We start from the raw sequence: 12,902 nt of genomic DNA on the forward strand, positions 1-12,902 counted from the left end.
TTCAAAAATTATAAAAAAAAGAATCTTTCCCTTTTCTCTGTAGTAATTAAACAGTTTCTTGTACTTGATCCCAACTTAGATATAATTAAGTCTTATTGGAGGCAAAACAATCCTATTGGGTTTATTTAATGTTTACATGATTTTTTAGTGGACATTAAGTATGGGGATCCAATTTACGGTGCCAGGTCCTGAGCATTCTGGATAAGAGGTCCCATAACAGTATTTAGAAATCTCTAACATTTTCAATACAATAAATGGGTGTATTCACTGAATACACAGATTACATTTAAAAAACTACAGAGAAATGATAGAGGAGGTAAAGAAGGCCCTGGTCAAAGGAGCTTTCAATCTAAAACAAATGCAGCTATATGGTTATTTGGCCACTGAACAGATTTTTGCACTATTTGACCTCCAAAGCAGTGGACTAAATTGGGTTTATCTGAACATTTGTCCCCTGGGCCAACAACCATGAAATACAGGGGTTCATGGTGACCATGGTCTGATGGTATATTCCACATGATTTAAAATATATCAGAAAAAATACCTGTCTGGTATCAGAAAGTTGATTGCTTAGACTTAAACAGTATCTCATGGTATATTCAGCCACCAGTCATGTCAAGAAGCAGCTAATGTCACACTGTGTATGAATTCCACTGGCATGCAGCTATTAAAGGGGTGGTTCACCTTTAAATTCATTTTAGTATGATGTAGAGAGTAATATTCCAAGACAATTTGCAATTGGTTTTAATTGTTTGAAATCTCAGCAATCTGATTGTTAGGGTCCAAATTACCCTAGCAACCATGCATTGTTTTGAATAAGAGACCGGAATATGAATAGGGGAGGGCTTGAGTAGAAAGCGATAACAATAAATGTGTATCCTTACTAACGTTTGTTTAGATGGGGTCAGTGACCCCCATTTGAAAGCTGGAAAGAGCCAGAAGAAAAAGGTAAATAATTAAAACAAAAACTATAAAAAATAAATAATGAAAACCAATTGAAATGTTTCTTAGAATTGGCTATTCTATAACATACTAAAAGTTAACTTGAAGTTAAACTACCTGTGTAAAAGAGACTTTGCTGATACAGCAAAACAGCAGTCATGTTTGTTTATGAGAGATTCAGAAACCCATTCAAATACCCAGCTCTCCAATAGTTTTTATATCTTAGCATTTTCACATCTCACATATCCAGGAATAGGATACTTAAGAGCTCACAGACATGGCATGGGAAAAGGCAAATGGGTTAAATGAAACTTCTTTCCTTTTCAGTTTGGGAAATTGTTCAAGCTTCAGTGGTTTAATCCCAGTCCTTCTGAGACGCCCTGCTAGAGGGAGACAGAGAACAATAGGAACAAACCAAAGAGCAGCCTGCTCTGAAACATTTGTCTTTTCACACATCTCCCTGAGATTCTCAAGTCATTTTTCTTTAATTCCCACTTTCAAGGAATGCCATCACTGGCATACTAATGTGCACTTGTACGAGTGCTGATCTGGTTTCACATGCAGAATACAGGAGAAATGTAAATGTGTTTGTATGAGATCTGGTGATACACAGAACCACTCCTCTGTCGTGCTGCACAGTGATTAATGTCAGGCAGGCCTCACTACGCAGCAGGAGGGCTGCAGGCTTGGCATCGCCATTCTATATGTTTTCAAAATAAAGTCTAAATGTCTTGTTCACTGTATCATGAAAACAACACGTAGAACATTTGCCATGTCATTTTTTTTTGTTCTTACAGTGGATCAACCCCTACAAAGAGCTGCTGACATTTTTAAAAATAGGTTTCGCAAAACATCCACATCCAATCTGGGTGAAATTTGGGGTTTTTGGGATATTTGTACACAGAAAAGGGGAAAAAAATTCAAATCTCTCCTTATACATATTTTACAAAAATGAAGGTGTTAGTACAGGTATGGCCTGTTATCCAGAATGTTCTGGACCTGGGGTTTGCTTTCCTTAATTTGGATTGCCATACCTTAAGTCTGCTAAAAATCATTTAAATATTAAATAAACCCAATAGGATTGTTCTGCCTTCAACAATGTTGAATTGTATCTTAGTTGGAATCAAGTACAAGGTACTGTTTTATTGTTTATTACAGAGTTGTTTGATCATAATGGACTCTATGGCCTTCTGGTACTTTGGAGCTTTCTGGATAATTGATTCCATACCTGTACCACATTTTGGTCAAAATATGTCAGTTTAAGTGCCACATCAATACTAGGTCATGTGCCCAGGACAACAGGCTTCTGCAGTTAACAACCAGAGTATAACACAGGTGTCTCACTTGTCAGATATAAGTAATTATAACTTTATTCAAAAGCTATAAGGGCTCATTTACGAACACAATGCAAAGTGATGTTTTCTGACTTCGTTTTTCTACCAGAATTGGCTATTTGATCTGGTTAATATGGAAGCTTGGCCTCATTCTCTCCTAGACTGGTAACTGATCCCATGTGTGTAGGGAATGATACTTTGATTTCCATTTCATAGAAAAAGGGCTGCCCACAGATCAGTGGTGGTACAGTTTCCTTCTTAACATCTAGTAACGTCTAGTTATGCCACTGGACCTTCCCATATTTATATTGTTCTTTCCTATAAATAACATCGCCATCAAGTATCATGCTAGGCTGTAAAATACTGGCCAGGTGGCAATCCTACCTGCAGGTGCCACAACTCTAGGGTCCAAATTACCCTAGCAACCATGCATTGATTTGAATAAGAAACTGCAATATGAACATGGGAGGGTCTTAAAAGAAAGATCAGTAATAAACAGTAGCGCTAACAATAGCACCTGTACCTAGGGAGCAAACATGGTGATTTGCCCTGTTTGGCATCTTGCACCCTGTCCTGGTCTTTATAGTTAGCTGTAGTGTGTATGTAATCCAGGATTGCATCTCAGTAATGGGGGGATGGAGTTAAAGTAGGGCAAAAGGGAGTCAGTAACCATGGGACACAGTGTCAGACTGGCCTATAGGGATACCAGGAAAACTCCCGGTGGGCCCAAGTGTCAGTGGGCCTCTTGCTTCTAACCATTTAGCCTATTTCATGTTATTCCATATTTCTTTATGGGAACAAAGAGGTTTAATAAAGGAATAATAAGAGTATAGTATGTAGAGAAAAAAAGACTATGAGTATAAAGAGGTTGAGTGAGAAGAGGAGGTATAAAAGTTTAGAAAAGTGGACCCTCAGCCTAAAGTTTTCTGGTGTGCCTTGGTACTATCCCAGCCAGTCCCTGTACTGTCAAGAGATATGAAGGACTAAAGAACTGTGCTCGGTCTGTTTTTATTAAAGCAGGAGGGTATCAGTAACAATGGGATAGTGGGTAATTGTGTTTGGTTTTGTGTCTTCAGCAAGGTGTCAGTAACCGTTGGTAGTGTTATATCATTGCCATTATTCGGGATAAATAATACCGCTAACAACACTGCTGTAACACCCACACAGCCCTCTTCTCATTTATGTGCCCGGAACCATAATAGCGCAGCCCTTTCCCTTCCATGTTTCCAGCCGGGGCGTTCTCAGTGCTGCACACAAACGGGCGGATCGCTTTCCCGGTGACACCGCTGCGGCTGTCACAGGCCGAGCTCCGCTTCATCATGGCTGCAGCGGCGGAGGAGGGCGGATGGACGTACTGATGACCGTCCGGAAGATCGCCTCGATCTGTACGATGGTGAGCGGGCCTTGGGGTGTGCATCCTCGGGGGACCCAGGCAATGTATCGGAACCCCCGGGGACCAATGAGGGGAGAAGGCGGTGGCTTTTAGGTGTTTGGGCTGGAGTGGAGGGTCTGGGCGTGGCATAGACTGGCATGTGGGGCAGAAACTGGCACAGGTTATACATGGGGGAATTGGGCTTCTGAACTGGGAAATAAGTCAGCGGCCAGTGTTTGTGGTGAGACCCCCAGGGGCAGGAGAGTACTGCTAGAGGATGAGACTCTGGGGTGGGCACTTACTCTCAGAGCGGAGACTGAACAGAGAACAGGGCTTGAGAGAGGGGAGACTCAGCCAGGGGTGAGGCAGGATAAACTCAGCAGGATGGAGAGGGCACACTAGGATGAGGCGTAATAGGGCAGACAGAGGGGAGACTCGGGGGTGAGGGAGGATGGAGAGGGGAGACTGGGATGAGGCACTATAGGGCGGACAGTTTAAATGCTGCAAATAGGATAGTGAGGGGAGATTGGGATGAGGCAGGATAGCAGGGCCGGGCCAAGGTATTTTGGCACCCTAGGCAAAGGCTTCAATCAGTGCCCCTCCTCCCAGTCCTGCATTACCATCTGCCACCTTACCATTCATATTGCCCCCTGTACCTGTGCCAGCACCTATAATATTGCCCCCAATCTGTGCCTGCGCCAGCATAAGACATAACTTTCATCATATTGTTACCCCCAATCTGCACCTATGGCAGCGGCAGCCAAAAAAGTCCATCTTATTGCCCCTTTTTTTGTACTTGTGCCAATAATCCATCATATTGCCCCAAACATCAGTGTACCTGTGCCAGCAGCCACCATATTGCCCAATATACCTGAGTCAGCAGCAGCCAATCCCTCATATTGCCCCATCTGTACCTGTGCCAACAGAAGCTGAAAAACCCATCATATTGCCCCCAAATATGCATCTGTGCCAGCAAATGCCAAGAGGCAGTTGGGGAGTGTTTCTGCCTGCAGTACGAATCACAGGCAAGAGGGGGCTGGAACAGGTGGTTTATAATATTGAAAAACTATTAAAAATCAGGGTTCAAAAAAAATGTGTTGCATGCTTAGTTGAGATCTCTGACTGTGTGAAGGTGTCAGCAATAGATTGTGCTCAGGGACCTTGGCTACATGTTAGCTAGTAGTTTGTGCTTGTGTAAGTCTTTTTAGGAACTTTATTTTTTTTAATGTAGTCAAACCGGTGTAAGCCAAAGAACAGTTATCGGGTCTTGTAGTTGCGTATATAGTTCATTCCTTTATTTGAGGCACTTTGTGTTTGTTTTATTACATGGAAATGCATGAGCATACCTGATGTCTGTTTTGAGGTTGTATAGAATTTTATTTAGGAAATACTTTACCTCCTACTGCAAAAGTAAGGCTGTTATAATTCAATAAAGGGTCCCCAGCCACACACAGGACGGAATCACCATGCAAATGGATGTACACTCCAAGGACTCTCTGTTGCTTTAATATGAAGTTTTTTAAAAAATATAAATCTTGGTTTTTTTAATGGGGTTTACGTACACATAAAATGTCTCTACAAGCAAGCTAGAGATTTTTTGAAAAAGTAAATAAAGAAGGAACATTTGTTTGTGTATAATTTCTTCATTATGATGGGGGAGCAGATTATCTAGACTAGAGAATAGCAAATAAAAGACAGAAAATGGGAAATGATGAACAGATGTAGGATAAATTTTTATATATATTCCCCAATTTGCTACGGGTTCGGGATGTAGTAAGCGGACCACTAACATAGTTTGATGAGTTTCCACGATTTTAATTGTTTGATGTGCTATACACAAGCAGTGGGTCCGGAGCTTAAGTGGTGAGCGTGAGGATTATGATAGTACTGATACTTTGTTGTTAGTAATTATGTGCTGCTAAAACCTTTTATATCACAGAAGTACATCAAATAAGGGACGGGTTATAGAACTCCTCAGTGCCTTCTTTCTAATATCCCGTAAATGTAGATAAGGTGTGCTTCAAAAGCGGATTAAGCTCTTTGCAGCCCCGGGTGCACGCCGTACCCCCTGCCAGGGCAAAGTATACATGTAGTAAATAAAGCAGCAGCACTCCGGTATTTTTGAAAATTTGTAAACCTTTACTTAAATGCCATAGGCAACGTTTCGGGCTACGCAGGCCCTTTGTCAAGCCTTCTTTCTAATATCCCCTTATTTTACAGGAGATTGTATATTATTTTATATAATACACTAGTTTCAGTCATGACTCAAATGACATCACTAATCTCTGATTATAGCTGATGACATCACTAAGCGCTGTTTATGAGGATATATATTTTACAAGATATTCATGCTTCTCGTGTATGGATGTTTTTCAGAAAGTGATGACCAGAAGGATGGATATTGTTAACTGTTGTTGACTCTTTGTAGATTAATAAAATAGTGCAAAGTTTGCCTAGGTCCTGTAACACAGTAACCAAACAGTTAATGGCATTGAAACAGTGCTGATTGGTTACTATCTATATATTTTAGTCTGGATCAACCCTGTGTGATTGGTTCTCTTAGCACTTGGGCTAGGAATATGAGTTTATAATACTCTCCTTACAAGGGGAAAATAAGAGATTTCAGATGGTTTCATTTACTTGGTAAATCAACAAAGAAACTTGCAAATAGCGATTTCCCACCTGACAACTTTTTTTTTTCATAAATCAACCCCTAAAGGTGGCCATAGACTAATGTTTTTTGACCTGTTTTTGTGCTATCCGACAAACCTGTGAAACTGTTGTGAGGTTAGTGGACACCGAATGATCATGCATCTAACGATTTTTGTCTGATATTGTTCAGAAAATCGATTAGTCAGGTTAGAAAATATCCATTGGTCACAGTGAAGTTTATCCATTGTCCAATTGTTTGCAGGGCCAAGCAGACAGCTACCCACTGTTTCCTAGCTTCTGCTTGATGATATCACTTGAAATGGTCGTTTTTGTTGATGGAAAAATGTAAACTATTGTTTCAGGTCCTACAATAACAAAAAAGTTATTTCAAAAATCTTAACATCTGTAGCCACCTTAAAGAGGTTGTTCACCTTCCAAACACTTTTTCAGTTGAGCTGTTCCCCAGTAATAAACACTTTTTATCCAATTGGTTTCCATTTTTTATTTTTTACCATTTTCCCAAAATCTAAGTTTAAAGGTGAACGCCACAAAAACATAACTTAAGCTTTTTGAAATGTAAACAAGCAATTTTGCAATATACATCAATTAAAAAATATGCAGACTTTTCATGATTTTTAATGGTTTGGAACAGTTCCCTAAGCCTAGCCCCCTGCTCTCCTGCTGATCTTTCTGACTACTTTGCTGAGCTGGCTGACTACTGTTACTTAGTATGAGCAGCCATCTGTCCTCAGCCTGCATCCTCCAAATCCCACAATTCCCTTCACACGTGATTTCAATAAGGAACGGGACATCACAGTGCAATGCATTTTGGGTTATGTAAGTTCCTGAATGCTGTGGAGAAGTTGTTACTATTTGTAACATCAGTGTTTTTTAGTCCCTCCTTCCCTGCCAGGATTTCAAATGATGCAGAAAGAGAAGAACTTTTAACCAGTTGGATTGCAGCATAGAAAATGGCATTTAGTCATACATTTTGAAGAAGCAACTGTGATGGGTATATTATGGGTTTCTGTGTTATGTGGCCTCTTTATCAAATTTTGTTTCGGAGGCCGGTGTTCCCCTTTAATGTTCCTGTCTCTGGTGCGAGTCTGGCAGCTCAGTAATTCAGGCGCAGTCTGAACAGCTACAATTTTGCAACATTTAGTTGATACATTTCTCTGCAGCATTGCTGGAGTATTAGCAGCTATTGTATCAATTCTAACAGCTGCCTTTAATGAAACTCAGGGAATCTGCTCAGCAGGGACAAAGATAAGAAATGTATCCACTAAATGTATCAATTTCGAACAGTTTAGAGAGTCAGCGACCCCCCCCCCCTTCCCAGAGCTTCTTTAGAAAGGTGAAAAATGATGCTTACACTTTAATATTAGAAAAACTGACACACAAAAAATAGAAAGCAATTGGAAAAAGTCTTTATTTCTGGTGAACTGTCTGCAACCAACTGAACTGGAAAAAGTTTTGGAAGGTGAACAACCCCTTTAAGGGTCTCCATAATACTAGTGTTTCTCCTTTGCTGGCTGCAGGTAGGAATGTTGTATAGTAGGAAAGACCAAAGTTTTTGTTAATAAGGGCAGTGCTTTTTTTCCTGTTGTTCATATGCTTGGGTACCTGTTCTACACTGCTAAATGGGCACTTTGCTTAAAGGGTAAGTTTTGCTGCTGCCCTGCACAGATTTGTCACAGGAAGCTACCACTTACCAAAAATGTACCAGCTTCCTTTCAGTTCTTTCCTGTTGGTAGGGCCTATGTTAATACTTGTTCTGTCTTGCAAACCTTCTTAAAAGGGTTATAAACCCCCCAAAAAGAAAATGTTGCCAACGAAAGGAAATTGTTTTTCTAAGCATTTTATCAACATCTACAGGCATTCTAAATCATTAATGGTTTCTAAGTTGTTGGAAATCTAATTGCTGTTGAAATCAATATTTTTCTGTCCCATACTATTCTCTTCATCTGAAGAAGAGAGTCTTAGCAGATATTCTGAGACCGTTTGTCATTGGTTTTCATTTTTTATTATTTGTGGTTTTTGAGTTATTTAGCTTTATATTCAGCAGCTCTCCCGTTTGCAATTTTAGCAACCTGGTTGCTAAGGTCCAAATTACCCTAGCGACCATGCACTGATTTGAATAAGACTGGACAATGAATAGAGGAGGATCTGAATAGAAACATGGTTAATAAAAAGTAGCAATAAAAATACATTTGTAGACTTGCAGAGCATTTGCTTTTTAGATGAGGTCAGTGACCCCTATTTGAAAGCTGGAAAAAGTCAAAAGAAGAAGGCAAATAATTTAAAACAATTAAAAATAAATGACCACCAATTGAAAGTTGCTTCGAATTGGCCATTCTATAACATACCAAAAATTAACTAAAATGTGAAGCACCGCTTTTAAGGCATTTTCTTGTATCCTGCACAGGATTAGCACAGAAAAAAAGGTATTAACTGATCCCTAGAAAGTACAGTATGGCAAGAGGACTACTGTAACTTTAGAACTGCCCAACCGGCAGCCCTTGCTGTCATGGAGCTGCTAAAAATTGGGTTGTCATCATTATCTGGTTTCCTAGTCCCTGCTACCACCTAGATGTCCTAGAGAGTATGGTGCAAAATAAAGTGCTGAAGAGATAGATAGGAAACGATAGGGTCTGTACCCAAACTGCTACCCTTCGTTTATCTTACTAGTAACTGAGGTGGGAGGAAGGCTGTGGCAGGACAATGACCTATGGGTATGCATATGCCTAACTACTTGTGGCTATAAAAGCCATATAGAAGATATAGGGGTATATTTATGAAAGAGTTAAGTTAGAGATCACTAGTGTGAAATTCCGCCACTTTCCATTCATTTCTATGGGATTTTTGAAAGAATATTTATCAATGGGTGAAAGTGATAGATCATCCTTTGATAAATATGCCTGGAAAAATCCCATAGAAATAAAGTAGAGTGGCGGAATATATACAGTTAGGCCCATAAATCTTTGGACAGAGACAACTTTTTTCTAATTTTGGTTCTGTACATTACCACAATGAATTTTAAATGAAACAACTCCGATGCAGTTGAACTGCAGACTTTCAGCTTTAATTCAGTGGGTTGAACAAAAAGATTGCTTATAAATGTGAGGAACTAAAGCCTTTTTTAACACAATCACTTCATTTCAGAGGCTCAAAAGTAATTGGACCACTGACTCAAAGGCTATATTATGGGCAGGTGTGGGCCATTCCCTTGTTATGTCATTATCAATGAAGCAGATAAAATCCCTGGAATAGATATGGGGGGGGTGCTTGTATTTGGAAGACTGCACGAAAGTAAATACAGAGGGTGCACTGCAAGGTGCAAGCCATAAGCATACTCATAGAATAGAAAGGCTAGATTGGATTTTGCTAAAAAAAAATTAAAAAAAAAATTAAAAAAACCAGCACAGTTCTGGAAAAACATTCTTTGGACAGATGAAACCAAGATCAACCTCTACCAGAATGATGGCAAGAAACAAGTATGGCGAAGGCGTGGAGCAGCTCATGATCCAAAGCATACCACATCATCTATAAAACATGGAGGAGGCAGTGTGATGGCTTGGGTGTGCATGGCTGCCAGTGGCACTGGGACACTAGTGTTTATCCATGATGTGACACAGGACAGAAGCAGCCGAATTCTGAGGTGTTCAGAGACACTGTCTGCTCAAATCCAGCTAAATGCAGTCAAATTGATTGAGAGGGGTTTCATAATGACCCAAAACATACAGCCAGGAGTTTATTAAAGCAAAGAAGTGGAATATTCTTGAATGGCCAAGTCAGTCACCTGATCTGAACCCAATTGAGCTGCATTTCACTTGTTTTTCTGTTCAAGCCACTGAATTAAAGCTGAAAGTCTGCAGTTCAACTGCATCTCAGTTGTTTCATTTAAAATTCATTGTGGTAATGTACTTAACGAAAATTAGAAAAAAGTTGGCCTGTTTTTAATTATTCTATTAAAATATGTTTAGATTTTAAAAGTTGTTTAAACGTTCCTGGTGTGCACCCACTTATTTTGAATATTTATTTTGAATATATATTAATTAAATCAACACAATTTCACCAAAACTACAGTGAGTGCTGATCTTCTTTCCATATATGAATTACATTTGGATCGTGCACCTCTGGCTTCATCCTTTGGTTTGAGTGCAGGCACTGTGGGACTATATATATATATATATATATATATATATATATATATATATATATATATATATATATATATATATATATATATATATATATATATATATATATATATATATATATATATACATATACATATACATATACATATATATATATATATATATATATATATATATACATATACATATATACACAAACGCACGCACTCTGATCCAGTCTTGAGGTTACTGTGGGTGCAGGGTCAAAGCTTTAGCATACAGTAATTGGATAGGGACCCGCACTCCAATGTTTCGTGAAAAAAAGGATTTTTATTTCAACTTGTGCATCCAACGTTTCGGCCCATGCCTCGGCCTTTATCAAGGCCGATGCATGGATGCACAAGTTGAAATAAAAATCCTTTTTTTCACGAAACATTGGAGTGCGGGTCCCTATCCAATTACTATATATATATATATAGTTATATTATAGTTATTATAGATAGATAGATAGATAGATATCTGTCTGTCTGAACAGCCCAGGGAATGGACATACACACAGTGATGCTTGCACATATAATACTATGCATTCATAATTAATGGTGTTCCAATAATCTGCTATTTAATTTAGGGGATTTTAGTACTGTTATCCAGAATGCTCAATACCGGGGGGTTTCTGGATAGCGGATCTTTCTGTAATTCGGATCTTCATACCTTAAGTCTACTAAAAAAATCTTTCAAAGATTAATTATATCTTCGTTAGGATAACGTACAAGGTACAGGCAATGTACAGGTATGGGACCCATTGTCGAGAATGCTCGGGACCTGGGTTTTTCCGGATAGCAGATCTTTCCGTAATTTTGATCTTCATACCTACTAGAAAATCATTTAAACATTAAATAAACCTAATACGATCCAATAGGGATTAATTATATCTTAGGTGTGATCAAGTACTATTTTATTACAGAGAAAAATATCATCATTTTTAAAAATTTGTATTATTTGGATAAAATGGAGTGTATGGGAGATGGCTTTTCTGTAATTCGGAGCTTTCTAGATAATAGGTTTCCGGATAATGAATCCCATGCTGCCTATATTGTTTTTTTATTACAGAGAAAAAGGAAATAATTTTTTAAAAATGTGAATTATTTGGATAGAATGGAGTCTGTGGGAGATGGCCTTCTATAATTCTGCACTTTCTAGATTACGGGTTTCTGGATAAGGGATCCCATACCTGTATCAGAGCTGTAAGCCATACAACTCTCCGAATCCTAGCATAGCCAGAACCAGTGAGAACATTTTAGGGGTGCCAGGTACGCGATATTTAAATACTGGCAGATTTTGAGGGCTCACATCGAAATCCCTTTAGTGTGATGGTAAAGTCAAGCAGCTCATTTGAATGCTCTGTATACAGTACCACAATGTATATGATGCTGTAAGTTGCCAAACCCACCTTATAAGGTATATGTATGTGTTTGCCATACAGCTTAAACATGTCTACCATGCACAGCTGCTTTCAGCTTTATTGTCCGTAATACATTTGAATTATTGTTATACAGTGCAGTGCTGGAAAAATACTCCAGGCCCTACGTAAGATATGACCTGTATGCTGGATTTCATTCTTACATTTACAGTGCCAGCTATAAAAGAAACATGACACAAAACATAACCCTCTATATCCTAGCAAAGCCGCAATCTCTTAAAGGGACCATTCGTTAAATACCCCAGCCATGCTTCTACTTCTGTACAAGCAATTGCAATATTGAGTAAAGTAGACACACATCCAGCCCGGCCACAAGTTAAGCGTTTGGACTAATTAGGGGAGTTTATATTGGCACAGCCAGCGGTATAACATTTATTTGCACTTGAAAGGATTGAGCTAGTGTAGTTCTGCAGAGCTCTGAATACATTTAGTCCTGCCACAAAGTCACGAGTTTTTTTCCTTAGGAATAATATCAAAGACATTTATTCAGGATTCAGTTTGGGATTCGGCCGAATCCTTGTGCTTGGCCGAACCGAACCCGAATCCTAATTTGCATATGTAAATTAGGGGCAGGAAGGGAACTCGTGACTTTTCACCAGAAAACAAGAAAGTAAAAAAATGTTTCCCCAATTTTTCCTTTACAGCCTCTAATTTGCATATGCAAATTAGGATTCGGTTCGGTATTCAGCCAAATCTTTCACAAAGGCACAAAATAGTGGATTCGGTGCATCCCTACATTTATTTGTATACTCTGCACTGTTTTCTCTTTCAAATACATTGTGGTAATCTGTGTCCATTCAAATCTAGTTTTTATTCCTTGTTATGTTATTGTAACAGTTAAGAATCTGGCAAAAATTTCAGAGTGTGATTTGGTAGTTAGGTTATTGGTTTTGGTTTAATTTACTCGTTTGTAATCTAGTAAATTGTTTAGTTTTATTTAAAACAGCTAAATTGTTTTGTTTATTAAAACTAGATTTTATTTT

At 38.8% G+C, this 12,902-nt stretch overlaps 1 protein-coding gene across 1 annotated transcript in view; it reads left to right on the top strand.

Moving 5' to 3' along the window:
• Nucleotides 1-3,433: 3,433 nt before the first annotated feature.
• Nucleotides 3,434-12,902, top strand: part of usp12b.L (ubiquitin specific peptidase 12b L homeolog) — a 34,918-nt gene continuing 25,449 nt past the window's right edge. The window contains exon 1 of the mRNA XM_041572719.1: nucleotides 3,434-3,669. Coding sequence (XP_041428653.1) covers nucleotides 3,622-3,669 — 48 coding nt within the window. The 5' untranslated portion in view covers nucleotides 3,434-3,621. The remainder of the gene's footprint in view (nucleotides 3,670-12,902) is intronic.

The sequence above is a fragment of the Xenopus laevis genome, chromosome 8L (genome assembly GCF_017654675.1).
Source record: "Xenopus laevis strain J_2021 chromosome 8L, Xenopus_laevis_v10.1, whole genome shotgun sequence".
Classification (NCBI taxonomy): Eukaryota; Metazoa; Chordata; class Amphibia; order Anura; family Pipidae; genus Xenopus; species Xenopus laevis.